Genomic DNA, 22,646 nt, shown 5'->3' with positions numbered 1-22,646 from the left:
TTGCTGGCTCAGCCACAATCCACGCGCAAGCCTTACGTTGCACCCTCGGAATGCCGGAGGTGTGGTATGGACTGTATGTCTACTTTCATCTTGTATGGGGAGGGTTGGTTATCGCCCGACCTCCATTTCCCAACCTTGGACGATGAGAATTTGATACCCAGAAAATCCTGCTTTCTTCACACATACATCCTGCTTTATTACTAGGAGTGGCACCCTATCTGTCTTATCTAGCAACCAACGCTCCAAATAATGGAGACCCCATGGCCGGCGTGCTTGATTGAGCCTTGTGATCATGTAATGGGTAATCTGGAGTGGGATGACTGCTTCCCCGAGTGAGACATGACAGCTTGCTCAGCTGACGACGAATGGGGTGTGTCAATTGACCACGGGCACCATCCCCACCCTCTCTCTTCTCTCTTCTGAGACAAGAGTTGGGGGTGGTCGGCAGTGACTGTGAGACCAAGTGATCAATCACGGGGAATGGAGGTGTGTGGATGGATGGCAGGCGGCAAAGCCAGGAAAGCTACGGAGTGTGCGGATTAGTGTACTAGTAGCAGCCTTGCATACCGCCCGCTAATAATGTGCTTGTGAAGCAAGGGATGATGCCAGAAAGAGGGGTTGTGGTTTCTGGGTGGTGGTGGTGACCCTTGGCATTAACTGAGTTACACGGAAGATGTGAATGATAGGTTCACCCCATGTTTCAAATGTTGTGAGTGCAACTGGATGGCGTTCACTTGATCTGGGGACTGAGCGGGGGGTTCAAGCCCATGGAGAGGCGCGACCGACCGGGGTGAGGGGGAGGGAGTACGACCTCCGTCGGAGATTCGGAGAGGGCGGTTTTGGTGTTTGTCAGCCATGCGAGAGAGACGCGCAAGTTACGCGGTTTCTTCAGGCAGTTATTTTGTTTTGTGTTTTTGATGCAGTGGATCTAAATGCGAGGTACCCGGATTGCCTCCTCTCCAAACAAGCAGGCGGTCGGTCGGTCGGTCAGCGGCCAGAGTTGTTCGTTTCGAGATACGTTATTCGTAGAAGGACGGCAGCGAACACCACCCCTCGTCCTGCAGGGCCCAAAGTGGCGCGCTGCAAGCACAATGAATGGGGGATTAAGCTATGCCCCCTTGTCGAAGATCAGACTTGGGGTTGGCTGAACCGCCCGTTCTGGTGGGCTGGCTACCGTCTCAGCTCAAGCAAAGCAAAGTGCACCGTAGGGGATTGGGCAATTAGGAATCAGGGCGGCGAGAGATTCATGCGCGTTCTGCCTGCGGGAGGCAGCCCATTGGATGTGCCGGAAGCCCGGGGCTGAGTTGTCCCAGTTGTCGTGCAGCAGGAAGAGGACTGTCTGGAGACAAGCGTGGACAACATAGCGAGATGCTGCTCTGGTGGTCCCAATCGGAGCGGTGGAATGCCGTCGGCGTTTAGGACGCGTAATGGCAACTGGCAAGCATCGGATTTCACGATTTGCCACCAGGTTGCCAGCGTTGAGCACCAATTGACCAATGGCCGTTTCCCGAACATACCGAGGCGACGAAGCATGGCGAGGTTCCGGCAGCACACGGAAATAGTCCACAGAAAATTGGCCTGACAAAGCGGCATGCACTATATTCCATACAAAAGACACTCGTACACTGCCTCTTGGTTCGATTGCTGTCCGAGGTGACCGACTCCAACTGGAAAGTGGGCGCTGAAGCATAACTGCCCCTCATTCAAGGCGGGGTGATAAGATAAGCCGTGGGATGGGGACGGCGGTGTAACAACGGAACAACTGCGAGATGCGGCGTGGCGTTGACAGAGCAGGTGCCGCATGTGAGGTGGGCACCAGGGAGTATTACCTTACTAACAGTTTGTAAAGGTGGTGAACCCGTTGCGGGAGGTGCTGACCCGCGTCGATATGTCCCTTGTTCGCCGCCAAGGTCATGCGAGATGGCGTCACACACCCACGATTGTTAGGTAGGTAGTAGGTTTGAGGTCAGAGAACACTTCAGGCTGGGCATGGATGGTGGTCTGTTGGCGGCATGGTGAGATTTCAAAACCAGGTATCAAAGCAAGACGGAAGCTAAAGTGAGTCCTTGATGTATCAAGTCCTTTAAGTCCGAGATATAAACCGGCTCAGACTCGTCAGAGTCGTACAATACCATGATGCTATAGGCAGCAGTTCGCTGTCTGTCACTGGCAACGCATTGTCGGGTCGGACCTGAATCAGCAATTGAATGAGTCAGATTGCCTCAGTCACTCGAGAAAGCAGAATTGCACCGCAGTTAGAAGACAACAACACCGCTATCTTAGGATGGGATCGCGGGATTGCGGGCTGAGAGCGGTCGAGTGTAGCGGAAGGAATGAGCGCAGGGCTGTCTTGGACCAAGACAAGACAGGCAAATGGGCGGACAGACAAGAGAGGGGGGCATACAATACTTCCGTACATAACACGGCAACAACATAAATAATGCCGCGATCAAGCCCGTGTCGTACATTCACACCTTCTTCCATGAGTATCAGCAGACAATATCAGGGGACTTGGCCGATTTCAAATGTCAATGGTATTGTACAATACAATACGGAATACCAATTACAGACATACATTGAGACCCTGACACTATCGATAAGCATGCTGCGCTAAGCTTAAAATGGTAGAAGGTACAGGACTTCAACCTTGTTCAACATCCTCACCGACCGGATTGCTCAGTCCATTGCCCAGCGATGAGTCACACCCAGTCCGCATGAAAGACAGTTCGAACACAACTCGATTCGAACCACAACACCAAACAGACTGCTTTCCTTCTTCTGAGATACCTTATGATTGGCCAATTCGCGTTCCATTGCTTTGCCCGGCGGTCCATACAACAAGGATGGCCATGTTGCCATGCTCCGACACATTGCTGCACAACCGAAACGATTTCTAGGCCTCTCTTTCGCGGCAGCCTGCTCCACCACAATCTGCCTCGAAGCACCAGCAATCGACTTCGATGCCCAAATGGCAGCCCAAATGGGGCTCAATTGAAGTGAGTCGGTGAACTTGCCAAACAGCTCCACTTGTCAAGCAGCCATTGTGCCTTCTTTGCCCCTCTTTCCCCCTCCAAGCCCCTCCTTGCCTCATTGCCCCTCCTCGCGACGGGAATGCGGTCAAACTAATCTGTTCTTTGCCTTGTTAATCGAGCCCTGATGTCTACCTTACTTGCCATCATTCGGCTTCAATTGCCCGAAAATCGTTTGCGGTGAGATTGTAACGGGCTTTCCAGTGCCCTGATCAACTCCCTGTCCCGGCCCAAGAACACAGCACAGTCAGACCTATGCGCAGGAAGAGTCCTTTGTGATGACGCACCAAGCCGGGTTGCACAGTGCTAGGCACTCAGCGACTTCAGATGAACTGTGCTCGGCCGAGGACTCTCCGTTCACGCAATTACCAGTATCCTTTTTCGCAAGTTATCGCGTGGATATCCGCACACCGCTTCAGAAACCAGTTGGGAGCATTAGCAGACGAAAGAGCCGCCGCAGCCGAAGATAGCGACGAATCACAACGTACAGTCCAGTTCACCTGTTTGGAACTCTGTCAATACCGTTCCTGTCTGGCAGATGCGGCTGGCTTGTGTATGCTCGCTTGCCCAATATGCGCTGCTTGAGATAAGCATTGGAGCATCGCAAGACTTGGCCAGATTTATACAGTTTCACCCGCCAGACGCGCCACGAAACTGGTGAAACCGACCCATCTTGCAGATGGCTCGTCAACCACTGGCACGCTCAGCACGGCGATCTGATGATGAGCAATACCAAGGCACCGCATATCTCTCACCATTTGGTAAGACGTCACTCACAATTGATGGGTTTCTGGTATGTCCCTCTAAGGCAGCCGACAAGTAGCGAAGGACGTTGAGACTGCAAAGTGGAAGTCTTTAAAACCTGCTGATGTCAGCATGTAGGACGAACCACTTTGGTCTTGTACCATTGTTTAGGCAGAAGTACCTCCCGAAGCCTGACCTATTTTTGCCTAACGGAACTGGTGCCATTGGCGGGTTTCACACAGGAGGGTGGTGTTGACTGGCTCGATTGGGAGTGACTCCCACTCTGACGTTAACGCCACGCCCCCGTCCCACTGGAAAGTGGAGACATCTCAACCCCAGATTCGTGCCCGCACAGAACAACCATCCTGCCTGGAGCCACAGAACGCGTTGAGCACGGGCGTGACAGGCTGGCCACCGTTCCTGGGATCTTGGGCTCCCAGGCGGGACAGCCCTGCCGATGCCCAGCCAGTCGTCAAGTGACTGGGATATGGCTGCTCTGCGCCTCCGGTCGACATTACTTACATGACCGCCTTCCCCGTCTGTCATCCCATCCTTATTCATTCTTTTTCATCCTACCCTTCCACTCTTCCGGGTCTTTCTTCGTCGCTGCTCACCTGATTATCCGACTCTGTGGCGAGAGAGTTAGCGCACAACTACCGTTGTCCTCATTGCCCTCCTTTCGCCGCTTCACAGTCTGCAGGTTCGCCACCCGGTCTCTTCCCGCGGATTCCATTGACCGACAATTGGGAGAGGGGCAGCTCTGTTCCAAAGTCGCCCCCAACTGTCCGCCTGGTTCGGATAGGTGAATAGGAGCAGATAGCAGCTCTCCCATTGTCCATAATCCAGCAATTGAGAGGATTGTTCCATATCTTCCCCTCAGCATCTGCTCCCTCTCATATACAAAGAAAACGATTGGGCACCCCAGACGGCCAGGGGCACCAAGGCGTACACGCTCTTTGTCACCCTCGTCCCTCCTTGTTTCGAAAACTCTTTGTTCCGAAAACTCCAACACACGTTCGACCGAACTGTCATCTCAACTGCGCATTCGCCTAACACAGACAATTCGTGTTGTCAACCAGTCTTGACTCCCAGAGTCGTCCACGTCACCTTGCCACATTTAATGGTATGGCCGGCTCCGCTCCGACCATGCAACACGTCGACTTTCGCCTGGGACACCACACACCAACCAGGCAGCTCTGGGTCTCCTCATCCTTTAGCACATACTCTCCTCCTCACTACATGCCACCGACCCCAACAAGCGAAATCCAGAACATATCCACGATGTCGCCTCCAAAATACTCGTCCATGGAGTCCCAACCTCAGAAGCCTTGCGCTATCAGCAACCTGATGTCGCCACCTGAGCCAGCACCTCTGGACAGCTACACGCCTGCGGGAACGTCAAGCGAGAAGGCGGATGCAACTGAGCGGAGGGTTCTACACCAACCTCTGTCCCCGCCCGTGTCGCCGTGCTCACGAGCGGCCAATACTATCGGCCCGGTTGTGAGGCCGGACTCAGGTAGCAAGGATCCAATCCTATACCCCGCTACCGAACCTCCAGCGAGTGCTCCAACCGGGCCGTTGTTCATGCCAGTATCGGCCGTGGACTTCAAGACGAGAACGGAGCGACTAGTGGATGAGCACATCGCTTCGAGACCGGCCAGTCTATTCCGCGAGGCATCGCCGCCGAAACGGGAAGATTATGAACTGGCGTTATACTTCAAGTCCAATTGCCTTCGGATGTTCCAGGCGAACCCCCAACAATGGTTGAGGCAAGAGCGTGGACTCCTCGAGGCGGACCGGAAGCACAGGGCACCTTCGTCCCGGCCCATCAAGTTGCCCCGTATTCTCCCCGCGTCAAAACCAAAGCCGGCGGCGCTCGGCCCGCAGACGACCAAAGCTCGCGCCAATCGCGTGCAAAAGCCGGATGCGCCTAAAGCCAGGGCGCAGAAGCCAAGAGCACCGGCCCCGGTCGCGATTCATGCCGGCAGCCCCGAGCCCCGAGTCAGGACTGTTGCGCCGAGCCGGGAGGACAAGGATTTCATGGCCCTGGAGGATCTCTCGCCGCCTCTCAGCTCCCTCGCGAATGCACCCAAAAAGTTGAGGGTTTGCTGGAAGGAAAACGTCAACCCCCTGGATCTGAGCAACGATCCGCATCGGCACCTGCTCCACCCGGACGAGCTGACCCTCGCCAGTAACCTGCGGCTCGACTGCGCTACTTATCTGACATGCAAAAGACGCATCTTCCTTCGGCGGCTCGAGTTTGCCAGAGACGGCCAGGAGTTCCGGAAGACGCATGCCCAGAAGGCGTGCAAGGTCGACGTCAACAAGGCGTCGCGCCTTTGGCAGGCGTATGACGAAGTTGGGTGGTTGGATATTGAATGGATCCGGCCGTACATGAACCGAGCTATCTGAGGGCCTTGTCTCCATCACGTTGGTCGTTGACTTGGGACGCGTCTGCGGTAATCGAGCGTCGGTACGCCCAACTCGTCGGTGGTCGTGGTGGGCCCGCAGCTTTGGAATCGCGGTAAACTCACAGTGGGCCGCGGGGATGGGATCACGCAGACTTCCCAGTGGTTACCGGTGGCGCTTTGGCAGAAGATCCCCCTTTCCTTTGGATTTCGTACGGCATCAAGCCACGGCACAACATCATACATACGATCATATGGTGCTCGTTGAGTGCGGAAGTATCAGCTTCGCTCCTCATCTCAGGACATCATTTCTCCCCAGGCTTGGGAGCATTGCATAGCATGGTTTAGGCGGTTGGGCAATCGCAGGGTACACAGCACCACAGGCAGGTATTCTGACTCCAGATTGGACATAGGTTCGGGGTGGTTTTGTCTTGCATTTTTCGGGATCCTTTTATTGGAGTTATGGAGATCTCTGAAGCATTGAATGACCGGGGATTGAGGTGATTGAATATACCCCCTTGCCTTGCCTTGATTACGATCTGGAGAGAAGACTCCCGAGACAGACAGACAGATTGAAGCAGCAATAGCAATCAAGATCTGTGATCTTGCTCTGTTTGTGCTCGATTCTATTTCATCGTGCGAAGTCTCTTTGTTGTTGATCCGGATGCCTTTTGTTAGCCATCCATGTCGTCTCGTCGTCGTCCGTCCCGACGGGAGCTAATGCAACGGCACTCTGTCGTCCTCAGATCAGCAGGGGGTGTCGGTCCTCTCCCCAGGGTTGTGCTTGCATTGCCGGCCCCGGTCGACCCACAGCCCGTGTCAGCCCTGTGGGCTCCGATAATGATGTCATATTCTCAATCTTGGCTTTCCGGCGCCCCACTCTACACCACCAAAATTTGTGATTAGGTTTGGAGGCCTCAGCTTTGATGATTCATGACCGGAGTCCGGCGTGTCATAGTGATGTATCATGTCCACGGTCCGCGCCTTCTATCGTAGTTCACATTTGACAATCGAAGACGACAATACATTGAGAATTTCTCGCTACTAATTATACGGAACATCATCACAGTCGTACACTGCTAACGGAGTCACTCCGCTTTACTGCCCCATCGACAGAGTATACCCCCCATCTACAACCAGTGTCTGCCCATCAATGTACTGGTTGCAGGCCAGTGACAGCACACCCTGCGCCATATCGATATCCCGCCCGGGCCGGCCCGCGGGGACCTTCCCCTCATATTTGGACTTCTCCAGGTGGCTCTTCTGGTATTCATCGCTCTCGCCAGCCGTCATCTCGCTCGGGAACACGCCCGGCGCGAGCGCGTTCACGCGGATCTTGTGGCCCGCGGACGCGATCTCGCCCGCCAGCATGCGCGTGAGGTGGGTGGCGGCCGCCTTGGCCGCGTTGTAGGCGAAGTGGTGCTGCGCGCCCTTCACCAGGCCGCTGATGCTCGTAATGTTGATGACGGTGCCCGACCAGTGCGGGTGCCGCTCCGACGACTTCTGCAGCAGCGGCAGGAAGGCCGACGTCATGAAGTAGATGGACACCACGTCCCCCTCGTACGTGTCGGTCCAGTCCTTGGCGGTCGTCTTGTCCGTGTCGAACAGGTTCTGCTTCATCTCGGCCGCCGACCCGGATTCCGGCTGGACCGTGTTGCTCGAGACGCCCGCGTTGTTGACCAGGATGCACAGGCACTGCTCGCGCGACTCGATCTCCTTGACGAGCCGGGCGACGTCCTCCTTCTTGGTCACGTCGCCCTGCAGCGGGATGATCTCGCCCTCGATGTCCTTGTTGTAGGTGGACACGACCGTGTCGAGCTTCTCGCCCGTGCGCCCCACGATGTAGACCTTGGCCCCATTGACGGCCAGCGCTTGCGTGATCATCAGCCCGATGCCGGACCCGCCGCCTGTTACGAGGGCGACGCGGCCCTTGAGGTCGAAGAGGGAGGCGCGGTGGAAGTCGGCATGGCTCGCGGCCGCTACGCTCTTGGACATCTTGACGGAGGAGAAGGTCCGAGTTGGAGGTGGTGTGATGGGGTTGGCTGTGCTGGTACGAGGTGGAACTGAAACTGTTGGCGCTTCAAAGAATCGTGAAGCAGAGGTGAGTGTTCGGGTCGTTCTTGCCAGGTATTGTGTTGGTCGAAGGAGACGAGTTGCCACTGTGCAGGTCATGTCGTTAGAAGGTTGGAAAACATAGGTGGCAGCGCGAGGCAGTCCATTCCTTTTGAAGCTTTGCTGCACACCCGCTATCCAGTTGCAACTTCCTGCTTTTTATCCGCGGTCATGACGGAATCGATGTGGGAATGTGTTGCAGTTGTGGGAGTCAATGACGAAATCGGCCCGCCTGGCTTACACGCAATTGGTCGATCAGCGGGACGGCGGCACCTCCGGCGAGCTGCGGTATGGCGAGACCACTTGATCAACACTCCGACGACAGCTCTTCAATGACGAATGATCGACTAGTACATTGCAGTAACGGTAGCGAAAACAGACATTCAGTGAATAGTAGTATGTATTGTACACTAGTCCAGTTTGTCGGGCGAGGAAGCAGCCGGGCCCCTGAACCAGTACCAGTACCAAGTCATCTTCAGAAAATCCGTTCACCGCATTCCTCAATCTCTGTGTTCCCTCCGCTCGGCGGCCGCCAGCTCGACATCCGTCTTGGGCCACAGATGGCTCAAGTCGCCGACGGGGAGGTTGAGGGTGATGCGCATCTCCCCGGCCATGATGATGAAGCACATGTACCAGCCAAGGGCGGCAACAACGAACAACAGCGCCCCTCCGGCCTGTGACACAACTGGTCAATCACAATACTCGTGTGCCCTCAGAAGAAGAAAAAACATGTAACATGGCCAAACTTACCTTCTGCAACTTCCCCGCGGCATCATAGTCGCCCCAGCTGAGCTTCCAGTACGCACCCGAAAGCACCCAGGCGGCGACGCTGACGAGGCAGAAAATGGCGGCAAACACGGCGTTGATCTTGCAGGTGAAGATGAAGAAGGTGAACAGGGCAAATCCCCAGACGATCAGATACAGCGCCACCACCGAGTTGTATTCCGGGGACGCCAGGCCCGTGGGATCGGCGGCACTCGCGTAGGCGGAGCCCAGCTGCAGCGTCGGCAGCTGCAGCATGCCGAAGCTCAGCCAGAAGACGCTGAACAGGCCCATGACCATCATGGGGAAGAAGTTGCCCATGATCCACTCGAAGACCATGGCGAAGATGAGGAGGACGGGGCCGACGAAGAAGAAGATTCCCCTGTTTTTTGTTGTATTGGGAAGCGGGGAGTTAAGCAATGATGAAGGGGTGATTGGCGGGGATGAAGGGATCGGATCAGGAGAAAAGGGACTTACACGACCGGCGAGAACCCCTGCGCGCCGCCCCATCCCATGCAGACGATGGAGAAGGTGAAGGTGGAGATGACGAAGCTGTTTGTCCCGTCAGCCTCCCAAGTCTGAGTGCTGGACTTGTCAGGCGGGAAGGTGTTGTTGCAAGCTCACCCGACAAACCCAAGCGCCGTGGGATTGGCGAAGCGCCTGTTGTAGTCGCCGACATGCGGCACCTTGGGCGTGAGGTACAGTTTCTCGAACAGCTCGGGCGACATCGTCACGCCGGTCTGGGTCCGGTGGAGGCCCTTTTCCTCGTCGACCGCCATGTTGACTCCGTTGGTTGCCGTCGAGGGGCCGCTGGTTGCCATATCTGGTGGAGAACTAAACTGCAGAGGTGTAGGCAATGGCAGGGCTATGGTGATTATCAAATAGAAGCAAGAGGAGCTTCTCTTGAGACTCAACAGACACAGTTCGTCGCAATGAGGTGCTGCATCCTTTTAACATTCCCCGCCTCCGGGTGTAATTCTGCGGCACAGAGTAGCACTGCTCAACCGTGCTCCCTGTGGTTCAATGATACTAGGTAGGTATGCAGTGGCGCACGGTACCGCCTTGGGGAGGTGACACCGGCGGCCCGAGGAACTTTGGTTAGTCGTGTTGGTGAGCGGCCCCGGCGGTTGCCCAAGTCCCATTCGTCTATTTCCTAGACCTGATCTGCTCAATAATGTTAGCTGCATCGCTAGCGTGCCAGTTTCCGGGGAAGTGGTCTGGACGGAACGGATGAGGAAGCATTGACTAATGTTTATCCTGCGTACCTATGTACGACAAGACCGGGGGGGGGAGGGGGGAGGGGGCCAATGGTGCTGTGCATATGCACAGCTAACTGTCGGCACCATATCAAATGCCGAGAGCCTTGTATTTCGGGGTAGGATGCAGGGCGGGAGAAGTTGCTTCGTGGTCAGCTGTGCAAGCAATCATCCGTTTGCGCGACAGGAGAGAGGAATCATAGGACTGTATTGTACATGTATATGCCTACTTCAGTGCCGGATTTGTGGAGGCCTTTAAGATAATCGTCAGCCTACCATCCAAAGTACCTAGACTTCGCAGTCAACTGAGGCTAACGCCTCCTACCCATGGTAAGGTACTATATGATCTATGTAACTCCAAGTTGTACAGTATTTTGACTCGCGGAAGCCTTCAGGTGACATCGGGACCCCGCACGTCAACCGTAAGGTATCTACATACACACCAACATTGGGATCATCAGAAGCCATTCCCCAGTCATACTGTCATATCGAAAGCTCTAACAACATGGATAGCCATATCTTGGTTAGTTTGTGCCTCAGGGGCCTCTCGTGGTTTAGCAGTGCCTTTAGTCTCGGGGCCTCGCACGGCTTTGAGGAGCTGCCCGTCAGACCGTCCCAATCATGGAGCCTCAGGGACGTCCCTTTCCCGATATCGAACAGCACAGCGTCTGTCGATCTGTCCGTCGAAGAGAGCGGCGACGACGGGAAACTACTACGCGTCTTTATCGCCTTGCTATATACTGTGCTTCCGCTATCCCAAGGCAGGACAGATGACCTCCCATCAACCGGGTTCCCAACAGCCGTCCTGCAATGGCGCAGCAGGAAGGCCGGCCAGAGCCCCTGGTGCCGGACAGTGAGTTACGACTTTATGGGAGAAGAGTCGACAGACGAGCCGCCTGGCAAGGGAGTTCATCGCCATAATGATCCAAATTTCCAGCTGCTTTGTGCTCGGACTGTCCGCAGCTTCACACTCGAGCATCCAGACAATGCCAATGTCAAGGGTAGGTCTCGTTCCATTTTGACTGGAACCACCATTATCAACTTGTCTCTAACGGCACGCCTGATCCCAGCTTCCATGGTGTGCGAAGCATATCGTTTCCAGCTAGCACCGAACCGCCTCAGAAACGTCCTCACAAACAAAAAGCTGGTACAATGGGTCCCCGGACTCGGATATCTCCCGAAATCGATCCGAAAGATTCCGGGCCCGCTCCCTCCGACTCGTCGATTATTGGCTGAGCTTCAGGGGCTCGATGCAATATACACCCCATTGAGAACAGAACGGAACCTGAAACAGATATTCATCCTCCAAGTGTATCACGCTCACGTCAACGTATACACAAGCTTCCTTACCGCCTTGGAGGTGCATTACGCCAGTGCACGCTTGCGGAGACTTAGTAGTAGCCATCAGTCCAAGCTACGCCAATGGAGCTTCAACGCCATCGTGGAGGATTGCCACTTCTACCAAAGGCTCATCAACGCCGCCAGCGAGCTCACGCTTACCACGGAATCGCTCCTCGCCGTCGCCATATCTCTCGAGGAACCGGGAAAGGAGGATCCCCAAGCTGACACGGCTCGCCGCGGAGCTGAGAGGCTGCTGTAAGGACCTGGTGGCGCGCCCGCAGAAGGATGGCCGACAACCTTGAGCATCACCTCAGGCTGCTCAGCCTATCTCGCGACATGAGCCAGTCCAAGAACGTGCAGATCCTCACGCTCCTCGCGACCATATTTCTCCCGCTCTCGCTCTCCGCTGGTATCCTTAGCATGCAGGCACGGTTCAAGGATTTGGGACAGTTGTTGTACGATTTCTTCGGCGTTGTGGTCTTGCTCGCAGCTGCCGTTGCGCTGCTTGTGTTTGCCATGCTCGTCTTCTCGCTGCTGAATGAGGTCGAGAGCACTCTCCACCACAAGGTCCTGTACGTGAGGCTCGTGCGGCCCCTGCTGCTCGTTACGCTAGTGAGCGTCGGGTTGGATTTTGGGGCCCTTGTACTGTCCTCGTTCGTCGTCGGCATGTTCAAGGACGTCCGGCTTGGTGCGTCGATCTTGGGTTACGGAACGGCGGTTGCCGTTGGGCTGCCCACCACCGTGTTGGTCGCCACAGCGCTAATCTACTACTCTAGCAAGGTGGTCTATCACTCCAGCACGAAGAAGGAGAAGGAAAGGAAGAAGGAGAGGAAAAACGAGCAAGATCCCGAAAGCAATGTGGGACAGCAAGGTGCTGAAGGGGAAGGGGAGAAGGTTGAGCCGCTCGTCCGAGAGGAGCCTGCCGTTGGATCTGAAGGAGGCTTACCCCTTTAGGTTCCGACAAGCGGCTGATATCAAGATCTATAAACCGGCTTACAGTGGCAAACTACTTGGGTATTTCAACGAAGGGCTTTCGGATCAGATTTCAGGGGGTTAGCTTAGGATGGGGTGTTCTCAAGGGCTTTACTGCTTTCCTAGCCGGACAAGGAGTCTAGGACTAGTACCTACCGAATATCTGCTTTCAGTGCCGGTATGTCGTAGGCCATGGGCTACTAGCCGTCATTGAAGTGTATACACGTGTTCAACAGCTTTGTAGAGTGATTACAATCTACGCCAACTCTGCTTTGAAAATCGGTGTATACGGGTGTATAGGAGATCATGGAATTGCCACTGCTGACCCTCTAACATAACCCTGTATCCACCATGTGCCATATTTCCCCTCCTGGCCTACTACTGTTACTAGCCTAGTAGTATACCCAACATGCACACCCCCCTGACCAAACCCCCTTTAAAACGTCACGTCCTCCGTACTCTCCCTAACAGCCTGGACCAACTCCTTCAACCTCGCCTCATCCTCCCCTCCGACCACCACATCCGCAATACTCTCCGGGTCCCCACCATTACTACTACTAGCAGTACCATCCTCATACCAGCTCATAATCACCATCCTCCCCTCCTCAAACTGCCGCCTCCACTTGTTCACAAACTCCTCCCTGCCCCCGCGGAGCACAATCGAGAAACTACTCGCGCACTCCAGCCCGCGCCCGACAAAATGCCCGCGCAAGAGGGGCAGGGAAACCGACCCGCTCACGCGCACGTTCAAGTCGACGATGAAGAACTGGCCCCCCTCGCGGGACTCGAGCACGTCGGCGCCCACGGGGCCGACATAGCCGTGCTTGGCCACCCACCGCGCGATGCGCGCCATGAGCGGCGCGAACCGCTCCCGCAGCGCGTCCTGGCGGCCGTAGTGGATCGTGCTGCCCACCCAGGCGGACGAGCCGTCGTCGGTGATGATCTGCTCGGCCGCGGCGAGGAACTCGGCCGAGCCGGACCGGGTGACCATGAATGTCAGCCCGTGGTCGCCTACAGGGTCCGGGACGAGGTCGGTGAGTAGGATGCTGGCTGGGCGCAGGTGGGTGTTGGCTGGGGTGAGGAGGGAGAGGAGTCTGCGGAGGAGGCCTTCTTGTTCTTGGGTGTCAGTACTATTACTGCTACTAGTAGTAGTACCCGTGAGGGAAGAGAGGTCCGCCTTCTGGTCTTCGGAGGTGACGAGCCACGTGCCAGCGCCGCCGAAGGCTTGTTGGGTCTTGAAAACGAAGGGGATGGGCCGGTTACGGACGGCCGAGAGGATGCGGGTTGTTTGTTCTTCGAACCACTGCCCGCGCGGGCCGGTGCATTCCGCGGGGATGGTGGGCAGGTGGGAGATGTCGCGGGCGGCCTCGGCGCAGAGGCTGCAACAGGAGCTGGGATCGGGAGGGTAGCCGTCGGTCTCGATGATGTCAGCGCGTGGCGTGGGCAGGCCGGAGCGGGCTAACTCGGCCTTGCTGTTGAGGACCCAGTGCGTCTCGAGGTCGTGAGTAAGAGGGTAGCGCTGCAGGTCGTCGAGGACGACCTTGTACTGGAGGCGCTCGATGCCGTGCTCTTTAACGGGGATCTGAGCCGGCCCCGGGCAGAAGATCAGCTCCGGCCGCTGCGAAGGGTCGAGCACCGAGATGGTGGCCTCCGCTTGGCGTCGATCATGCTCGCGCTGCTCGGGCGTCTGGCCGAGATTGAAGAGGATCACCGGGGCGTTGCCCGAGACGAAGGCGTCGCGCTGAGAGATGTGGCTGAGGTACTTCTTGGCGAGCGACCATTGGAGTTTGCCGTTCCCGTTCCTCAGCTCGTGCCGAGAAGCCGTGATGAAGGCCTGGTCCTGGTAGATGAACTTGGTGTTGCGTGGGAAGTCCGGCGTGAGGTCGACGCCGCTGGTGACGCCGCAAGGGACCCAGCCCAGCCTGGTGACTGCTTCATCAGGACATGCGCGCTTGTAGAGCTCGGTGATGGTCGTGTCGAGTTTGACGGTGGGCAACTTTGGCCCAGCCATGACTCGGGTGCCGATTGACCCCATGGTCCTGCGTAATTGATGTGGTTTGTGGGTATGGACCGTGAGGAGGGGAGATAGATGACAGAGTCGTGGGCGGACTTTTGCCTGTACTAATACTAACGACCGACTGCCGAACGGGGCATACAAGTGATGCAACAAGGTTGCGAGGTGCGTGCTGACGGCGGTGTACATCAGCGTGTCTCACGGCTGATGTCGATGTGAAACATACAGGCTTTCACCATTGGATCTCTTCAATTGAGGTCCTGTCGATCAGGTCGGAAACTTTATCTGAGTTGGATCTGCCCGCAAGCTATATGTTGCAATATATGCACTGATCGACGTGGAATAACGTTAGGGTCTATCAAGATGGTCGGCTACTCCCGAGGATGACGGCTCGGGAGGACGATGACATCATCGGTAATGCCAGGCTGCCAGCAGGGCGCGCAACACCGGAGCTGCCATGATCATCATAGCCCGGCTCTATGCAGGGAAGACAAACGCCGACTGCGACGAACCGGGCAGTCAGGCTTTGGCCTTCGCGGAGGATTTGAGAATTGCGTGCTTATGCACGTATTGGGTGCATCCAAGTCAAAATGTGAAATCTGCATGCAATACACGGTGTGGTGTGGCCATGATCTGCACAATTACTAATACTGTACTATATGATCTGGCACTGGGAATTTCACTGGGACGCTGCAAGCAACCATTTGGACAAAAGAGCTGAGACGCAACTGAATAATATCTGCATCTAGAGCAGAATCTCGCCGGTCGGCTACGATAAGCTCGATTCCGCATAGGAATAGGCTCAAACCCACTAACTCGCCGCCGCCTTGGCGGGGAGCTGGATCCTTCCGCTTTGGGAGGCCCAGCGAGTACTTGAGTACGGTACCTTGGCTAAGAATGACAACCACGACCAGGGTTACGTTCTCCCTCTAACAACCCCCAGTTACGCACCCCCCTTGTCCAGACAGGTTTTCAAGGTCTGGGGGATCTGGTCCACCCAGCGGTTGATGGACTCCTGCCTCAGCGCAGCCCAGCCCTCCTCCGCAAGCTCCTTCACACTGCTGTCCTCCCAACAGGGCCGCTTCTTCACATACTGCCTGGGTAGCTGGAAGGCCCTCTCAATGGGCACGAAGTCCGGGCTCATGGGACAGTTGAAAAAGCTCTCAAGCTTGTTTTCCTTCTTCCACTTGCTGACGATGTTGTTCCCTTTCTTCCCGCTATGGCCAGACTCGACATCTTCCTCCAGCACAAAGTCATTCCCGGCCTGGAGCCACGGGCCCACCACCGGCTCGAGGATTTGGTCCCGGTACGCGGTCATATCGAGTTTGCCGTTGCTCTCGCTGGGCTTGTCGTACCAGACCAAGTCGCTCTTGAAGTCGTGGCCGACAGCGGCCCAGCAGTGCAGTCTCCGCAAACCCTCCTCGCCCGCGCCTTTCGTCTCGACCATGCAGTCCGGGCAGAAGCGCTCCCACGGCTGGCGGAGAACCGACACTTCGCCCGTTGGCCCCCAGCCGAAGTGGCAGTCACCAGAGAACCGCACCCGATACCAGTCGCTTGGCTCCGGAAACTTCTCCAACATCGTGCGCGCGTGTTCTACCCGTTTCTCCCTAGATTGCGATGAGCGGTATTCCTCGTCGCAGCTGATGCACCTGCGATAGTTTAGCTCGCGGATCGCCCTCCTAACGGTACGGCCGGAGACTTGAATATCGAGGCCGGCGGCGCTGGGGACGTCTTTCCAGGAGATATTGCGCCCGTCGAAGACACCCTGATCGATACATCGCTCAATCTGCACGAGCGACTGGTGGTCGAGGAGCTTCTTCCGTCCACGCGGATCCGGGGAGTTCGAATGGAAGGCTACGGGCTCCACTTCACGCGGCTCGTTGAGCATCTTGTAGCCCGACGTACGGCTGATATTAAAGTGCTCGAAGACCTGCTGGTGCGTGAAGAGCCGCCCCTGGCCGAGCAAGCCACGCCCGCGCAGGAAGTCTACCGTGCCCTGGACTTTGTACTTGGTTATGGAGGAATGGTGGTGGTAACCGGACTTGTGGACCCCCATCTTGAATTAGACTGATTGGTGCTGAGCTGATGCGACGATATCTGATCCTCTAAACTGCGAATTGGTTTCATGAAGAAGCTAAATGGATTTCTTCAGTTCGCGTTGTGACTGACCGTCAAGAAGTCATTGACGTAGTGTGGTTTTGTGATCGGTGAGGGGTTGGAACGTGAACCCGGTCTCCGTGTATCTGTTCTTTTGGCACGTCAGCATAGTGGCGCAACCAAGCCACTGTGTGGCTGCTGATATTATTGGTTTATTCGAGGCTTAGGGTTTCCCTCGCCAAGAAACGGAGACCAACCAGGGAAGAACATTATGAGGGTGAGAAGAAATGGTAAAAGAAACTGAACAGAACGAGAGCCCATATCTAGTGCATCATCTCACTGCTGCCAAGGCTTGAGATAGAGTGTCTCGACCGACTTCGGGTTGTCGGCTCCGATGTCCGGATGGGCCGCCTCGATCGCCCGGAGACCGTCAACCAGCTCGAGCATGGCGGCGGAGCATGGCGGCCCGGGAAGGCTGGATGGGATCGGCAACATCGTCGACGCCCTGGAAAATGTACCGGAGATGCCGGTAGCCGAAGCCGGATTTCTGGAGCGTGTTCCATGCCTCCACCATGCCGACGGCGCTGACAGCACTCGTCCAGGGGCTGCCGGTAATAGGTTCGAAAACACGGATGAACCCTCCAACATCGCGGGCGGGAATATCCAGGACCCCAGCCAGAAGGTTGTGCCGATACAGGAAGGAAAGTGATTCTAGGTTAAGCGTATCGTTAAGCTCGGCAAACTGCGGGGACTGGATGTCCTCGGCGGTCATGCCCAATGCGGCCATAACGACGGGCAGGTGTGCAGTAAGGCTTTTGGATCTTTCGCCCGAAAAATACCTGCCCTTCGCGTCCGGGTCAAAGATCTCGGAGGTCTCCTCATATGAGAGAAGGTCAAAGCGGAAAAAGAGCTGCGAGTAGACCGAATCATCTCCGACCGTTGGGATTTGCCCCCAGAAGGCCAGCAGGTGGTCGAGTGGCGCAGCTGTGTCAACTCGAGAAGCCTTTTGACGGCCGCGAGTTCCGTGATGACAGCAGGGGAAATATCGGTATGTTTGGCGCCGTCTTGTGTAGACGGTGGCTGTGGCTGAACCGGTTGGAGTCCGATGAGGGCCATGTCGGTCTCGTGCACCGTGCATCCCAGCTTCCTCTGCAGCCTTAGAAAGCGGTGGATCTTGTCCCATTCCGCGGTTGTGAGGGGATTTCCGTTCAGGTGGACGAGCGTTGTGTTTTCAATGTTGCAGCCACCACTAGCATCCAGTCGACTGCAATAGCCTCTTCGCTGGCCGTGAAGGAATGGACGAGGAGCTCAGAGTCACCGCTCCCGTTGACAGATCAATGTTACCTTCCATACCGCCGTAGGGGTATGCTATGGAGATCTTGCTAAGTTCCTTCAAGTTGAAAGGATCGTTGGGATCCGAGTTAGTCGGGATCTGTTGCGGCCAAGGGCGAGGGGTGCCGACCGTCATCGCTCTGCCGTCGTCCCGGACTTGGCCCGTCATGTTGCCCGACGTGTCGGTGATGCTGACATCCGGGTGGAGCGTGCCGACGCGCTCACTGTCGGCCCATCCAAGCCCGGTGAAGAGAACCCAGATTTCTCCGTACCCCTCCAGCTGAGGGCCTTGACTGGCATCCAGAACAATTAACTCGCCCAGGCGATCGAAGTTTCTGCCGAACCAACCCCCCCCCCCCCCCCCCCCCAGAACGTCGTCCTGCCAGTTTGGCACAGTTTTGTCTAGCAATAGTTGGCTGTTGGAAAGATCGGCCACCACTTCCGAGTACCGTGCATTCCCAGTCCGCTCGGTGTCGACGAGGCCCTGTAGGAAGCGGTAACTGTGCCGAAGGCTCTCCATGATCTGCAGATCCGAACCGTCCGGCCACCAGGGGTTCACAAACTTGGTCTGCACCACATCTACGAGAGTGGCGTACTCGATCTGTGTCCGTGGGACAAACTGAGCCTTGACAAACATCAGACCAGTACGCCTGTTTCGGTCGTCGTCCAGCAAGGCAGCCTCACTTGGGTAGCCGTAGTGGGCGTGCACCGGCTGCACGCCGATCTCCTTCTGGTACTGATCGAGAGACACGCTCTGGCCCCTTGGAGAGAAGGCCTCCTTGGTGAGAATGACGTACTCTTCCTGTGTCAGGCCCAGAGACTCGGCGGCAACAGCTCGGTCAAGAGTGGACTCGATGTCATGGCTCTTCCGGCGCAGGGCTAGCGGACGAAAGGCCTCGATGACATCGTGCCAGCCGAGCTTAAGCTACCCAGCAAACGCACGGATGGAGTCCATCGGTGCATCGTACGGCAGCTTCGATGACGGATAGACGGCCGAGGCGAGGACGCGGTAGGCTTCTGGGTTGGTGTTCTGCGGCTGGGTGAGCAGTTCTTCGGTCGTGGTCTTGGTCCCCACGTTGAATGCCTGGATGGTGTCCTTCTGGCTGGCGCGAGAGGGGCTGGAGAGAAAGCACAAAGTATTCCATCACTTCGTTCACAAGATCGACATACGGCAGCACCACGTTGGTGTTCTCGCACGTGAGCTGTATGTGCCCGAGGTCGGGCCGGCGGCGGAAGAGCTTCTCCAGGATGGTGCCTCTGATGGACGAAGCCTTCCCTGCCGTATTGACGCTCGTCTCGAGGTTGTTGTCCCGCAGGAAGTTGAGCCAGCTCGACATAGTACGACGCCGGGCTGTAGACCGTGGTGCAGTCGTCGCACTCGCACATGTCGTTGCTGCCAAACAGCGTCTCGAGGTTGATGTTCAGGCCCCGGGTACTTGCTGCCTCCTGCATCATCGGGAAGCGCTCCTTCACTTGCGTAGGCCCATCGATGCCCTGGAGCCCAGTACCGCGAGCAGCTTGCATCATCGAGACGAGCATGTGTTGGTACTGCATCGCCGCGCCGACACCGTTGCTGTGTGTCTCGGCCGCTACCTCGGATGACAGAACGAACTTGGTCGCCTCCTGGAAGCTGGTGAGAGACATCCGAGCAAAGTCGGCGGGGCCAGCCATGTCGACCGCGGCCAGGGCCGAAACGGCTTCGGGGGTGGACGTCTTGGAGTTGAGCAACTGCAATCTCTGCAGGTGTTCGGTGACGCGTTGGTGGTGCTCGGCCAGAATGCCCTCAAATGCGGCGGGTTTCTGGGCAACCTGCGCCACGGGTGTGGCTGCGATATCCCAGTCGATATTGTGGTCAAGGAAGAGCAGGACGTATTGGCGCTCGGTCGGGTCTGGCACGAGTGCTGCATCATCATGCACCAGGCGTCGGAGGGCCGCGGTTGGCTCCGTCGCAAGCAGACGGCGGAATATAGCTGTTGTGATCTCCTTCTTGGCCGCCCCTGAGTCTGCCGGAACCGAGGGGGAGAGGCTGTCGAGCATCTTCTCAATGTTCTCCGGGCTTACATGCTTAGCAAGGTCGCGGACCGAGTCGACCCTGTCATTGGCATCTCATCGAGGCACACCAGCCGCGGTGGAATACTATGCGGGTCACCCAGGTTGGTTTCTTGTAGACTCCCCGAGCTCTGACGGTCCATCATGGATGTATCCTGACAGTTCGAACCCCACCCTCTCCGCTGCTTTCATGTGCACTGGCAGTTCGGGGTTTGACTGAGTGATGGTATTCGCCATCAATAACAGTAGGTTGAGCCCTTCGGCCCCGCGTATAACCTATCTTACACTTTCCTTCCCCGATAGTGGCAGGTCCTTGTGGCCGGATCTATGAGTCTGGCAGGGTCTGGGATTCTGGGTCAACCTGATTAGCGTATCTCTGGCCTACGATCAAGAAACCAAGCTCTGCCCTGCCATGATTAGACGACCCCAAAAGCTCGCTACGAAACATAGTAGATACACCATCCCATCCGCTGCCATCCCATAACTCGCCTCGTTCACAACATGCGACGCCGTTATGCCCGATTCATTCAACGACTGCCCCCTTTGTTCTCTCTCATGCACGACGTAATGCCTGAGTCCAATCCACCGTCGTTCGTAGTATAGATCCGGCTGGCAGGGATCTTGCACCACACGTAGCACTCAGCGATCAGGCTGACGGGGTTGGGGGCGCAGCACTCGACCATCCAGGGCGCCGAGACTGTGTCCGGGTGCAGGGACAATCAGTTGCACCTCGATACAGCCGTAAAGTTTCTGGAATCATCAAGTCTATCACTGGATGTATTCCGTGACACATTATTGATCGATCGTGATCCTAATCAGCAGCATGAGCTCTGAGACCGTGATTTACCGTGTCACGGGAACGCTCCCGTTTGGCGCTTCTTGAATAGGCGAGGATTCTGGCTTCTACGGCTCTGCTACGGCAGGGCTCAAGGCATCTCACAAAGTACGGATGGACGAGTCTCGTGTGGTGAGGCTGATTGATACATGGCGCTGGCGAAAGTGAGGCTTGGGTGAGACACAGTTAAGTAAGCAGTGGTCGAGAATGGTATGTAATCTCCTCTAGCCAGGCCATCCTCCACGCACAATCTCAAAGGTGGGTATGGTCGAGTTGGAAGAGTCGGAGCGTCCAGCGGCACTGGAGGCCTTGGGTTTCGCTGTTTCATCTTTTCGAACCTGTTATCAAACATCAAGTACCAGCTTTCACCATATGTATGGATGGATAACGTAGTTTCTGCGGCGGCTCTGTATATCAAGATCTGGGGTAACAATGCCTGGGACTCGACGGTGCGCATCTTCTCCGCGGCAGCAAGGAGACCGAGGGTACTAAGCGGATCACACCATCATCTTGACCCTTCCGGCCATTTGTACTCCGGCCAGGGAAAGTCCGGATTCCATAAGAGCTGCAAGACAACGCTGCCCTCCGGAAATTCTTTGACACTCCCATCTGGCATCGTGACAGACCGAGCTTTGGTGGGAATCGTCCATTGGTTGACCAGGCCTGCATCCTCAGCGACACCCTCCTTCAGCCGAGCCAACTTCTCCGGCCGCGGCAAGAAATTCTTCCTCAGCTCGTCGCCAGTACTCTCCTCAAACTCGCCGGGGACCGCAGTGACCCAAACTGGCTGATGATACTGCTGTTTCACCATATCCAACCCCCCGCAGCAGTACACCTCGGGCTGCGCGAAGTCCTCTTTCACTGGGTAATCGACGCCGCAGTTACCCAGGTCCTCCACAATGGACGTGTTCCCAATATCGTAGTTGATCCACGTGAGAGGCAGGCAGTCGATCTTGACCAGGATCTTCCACAGGACGGACGTGCTCTCCGCTTGCCCGTACTCGAGGTCGTCTTCAGTGGCAAATTTGGCGATGTACCACACCGCGCCCTTGGAGACGGCTTGCTTGTCGATCAAGACGAATGGACCTTGACGCCCGGCTTCCGTCTCCTTGATGCGGATGTATGAGTGCGGTTGGTTGAGGTATTCTTCTGGTGCTTTCTGGATGTTCAGTTCCAGCAGAGGATTGAAACGTGAGCAGGCGCCGAGCTCGAATGCGCGCTTGACTCCACGGAGCTCTTCTTGCGACAGATCTTCAAGAAGATACGCCTCTAGACGACGAATTTTCCTTCTTGGCGGAATAAAGACCATTGTTGCGCGAGTAGGAGAATAGTTGCGAAAGAGGACACAGCAATCGAAGTGTTATCGTCGCATGTAGGGGGATGGGCCCAAAAGAATTAACTCCTCAGAAGGATCTCAACGGTTGTCTGTTACATTGGAAAGATTCTAAGAGCGGTGGGCAAAGTGTGATTAGGCTGCAAGTTTCCCTCTATATGGGGCATGAAAGACAGAGGGATTTATACCTAGGTAGGAATACGAGGGAAGCAAACTATGACATCATAGACCGTAGAAAATAGGCTGATGGCTGCTATACGGAAGCCGATAGTAGAGTTTGTTAGTCTCAGGTGCTCAGCCATAGCTTTTGGCGCTCAGCAGTTATAAACATATATCTATAGAGCACCACCTAGCCCCGCACC

At 56.1% G+C, this 22,646-nt stretch overlaps 9 protein-coding genes across 9 annotated transcripts; 3 read left to right on the top strand and 6 right to left on the bottom strand.

Moving 5' to 3' along the window:
- Window positions 1-412: 412 nt before the first annotated feature.
- Window positions 413-1,377, top strand: B0T15DRAFT_79769 (uncharacterized protein). The gene has a single exon (XM_062871327.1). It carries the CDS (start codon window positions 680-682, stop codon window positions 1,301-1,303), a length of 624 nt encoding a protein of 207 aa, XP_062727339.1. The 5' UTR covers window positions 413-679; the 3' UTR covers window positions 1,304-1,377.
- A 3,635-nt stretch (window positions 1,378-5,012) lies between these two features.
- On the top strand, window positions 5,013-6,185 carry B0T15DRAFT_386364 (uncharacterized protein; the record flags this gene model as incomplete). Its single annotated transcript, XM_062864320.1, has 1 exon — window positions 5,013-6,185. One exon carries the CDS (start codon window positions 5,013-5,015, stop codon window positions 6,183-6,185), a length of 1,173 nt encoding a protein of 390 aa, XP_062727338.1.
- Window positions 6,186-7,128: 943 nt separating this feature from the next.
- Window positions 7,129-8,500, bottom strand: B0T15DRAFT_521853 (uncharacterized protein). Its single transcript, XM_062868581.1, has one exon. It carries the CDS (start codon window positions 8,351-8,353, stop codon window positions 7,280-7,282), a length of 1,074 nt encoding a protein of 357 aa, XP_062727337.1. The 5' UTR covers window positions 8,354-8,500; the 3' UTR covers window positions 7,129-7,279.
- A 293-nt stretch (window positions 8,501-8,793) lies between these two features.
- On the bottom strand, window positions 8,794-10,278 carry B0T15DRAFT_549189 (GPR1/FUN34/yaaH family-domain-containing protein; the record flags this gene model as incomplete). The annotated part of the gene is made up of 4 exons (XM_062870212.1): window positions 9,680-10,278; window positions 9,533-9,607; window positions 9,044-9,437; window positions 8,794-8,967 (listed from the first exon to the last, which is right to left on the bottom strand). The coding sequence occupies exons 1-4, from the start codon at window positions 9,874-9,876 to the stop codon at window positions 8,794-8,796; spliced, it is 840 nt and encodes a 279-aa protein (XP_062727336.1). The 5' UTR covers window positions 9,877-10,278.
- A 538-nt stretch (window positions 10,279-10,816) lies between these two features.
- Window positions 10,817-12,849, top strand: B0T15DRAFT_549165 (uncharacterized protein; the record flags this gene model as incomplete). Its single annotated transcript, XM_062870211.1, has 4 exons — window positions 10,817-11,312; window positions 11,382-11,458; window positions 11,606-11,907; window positions 11,967-12,849. The coding sequence occupies 4 exons, from the start codon at window positions 10,817-10,819 to the stop codon at window positions 12,604-12,606; spliced, it is 1,515 nt and encodes a 504-aa protein (XP_062727335.1). The 3' UTR covers window positions 12,607-12,849.
- Window positions 12,850-13,060: 211 nt separating this feature from the next.
- Window positions 13,061-14,659, bottom strand: B0T15DRAFT_387943 (uncharacterized protein; the record flags this gene model as incomplete). Its single annotated transcript, XM_062864413.1, has 2 exons — window positions 13,061-13,734; window positions 13,768-14,659. 2 exons carry the CDS (start codon window positions 14,657-14,659, stop codon window positions 13,061-13,063), a joined length of 1,566 nt encoding a protein of 521 aa, XP_062727334.1.
- An 811-nt stretch (window positions 14,660-15,470) lies between these two features.
- B0T15DRAFT_79628 (uncharacterized protein) lies at window positions 15,471-16,929 on the bottom strand. Its single transcript, XM_062871326.1, has one exon. The coding sequence runs from the start codon at window positions 16,692-16,694 to the stop codon at window positions 15,582-15,584; it is 1,113 nt and encodes a 370-aa protein (XP_062727333.1). The 5' UTR covers window positions 16,695-16,929; the 3' UTR covers window positions 15,471-15,581.
- A 142-nt stretch (window positions 16,930-17,071) lies between these two features.
- On the bottom strand, window positions 17,072-20,259 carry B0T15DRAFT_549162 (uncharacterized protein; the record flags this gene model as incomplete). The annotated part of the gene is made up of 7 exons (XM_062870210.1): window positions 17,072-17,210; window positions 17,254-17,719; window positions 18,080-18,946; window positions 19,010-19,185; window positions 19,238-19,362; window positions 19,403-20,172; window positions 20,205-20,259. The coding sequence occupies 7 exons, from the start codon at window positions 20,257-20,259 to the stop codon at window positions 17,072-17,074; spliced, it is 2,598 nt and encodes an 865-aa protein (XP_062727332.1).
- A 959-nt stretch (window positions 20,260-21,218) lies between these two features.
- B0T15DRAFT_521844 (uncharacterized protein) lies at window positions 21,219-22,565 on the bottom strand. The gene has a single exon (XM_062868580.1). It carries the CDS (start codon window positions 22,258-22,260, stop codon window positions 21,457-21,459), a length of 804 nt encoding a protein of 267 aa, XP_062727331.1. The 5' UTR covers window positions 22,261-22,565; the 3' UTR covers window positions 21,219-21,456.
- Between the last annotated feature and the right edge of the window lie 81 nt (window positions 22,566-22,646).

The sequence above is a fragment of the Chaetomium strumarium genome, assembly GCF_033439665.1.
Source record: "Chaetomium strumarium strain CBS 333.67 chromosome Unknown B0T15scaffold_1, whole genome shotgun sequence".
NCBI lineage: Eukaryota > Fungi > Ascomycota > Sordariomycetes > Sordariales > Chaetomiaceae > Chaetomium > Chaetomium strumarium.
This window is presented reverse-complemented; position numbering and strand designations above follow the sequence as displayed.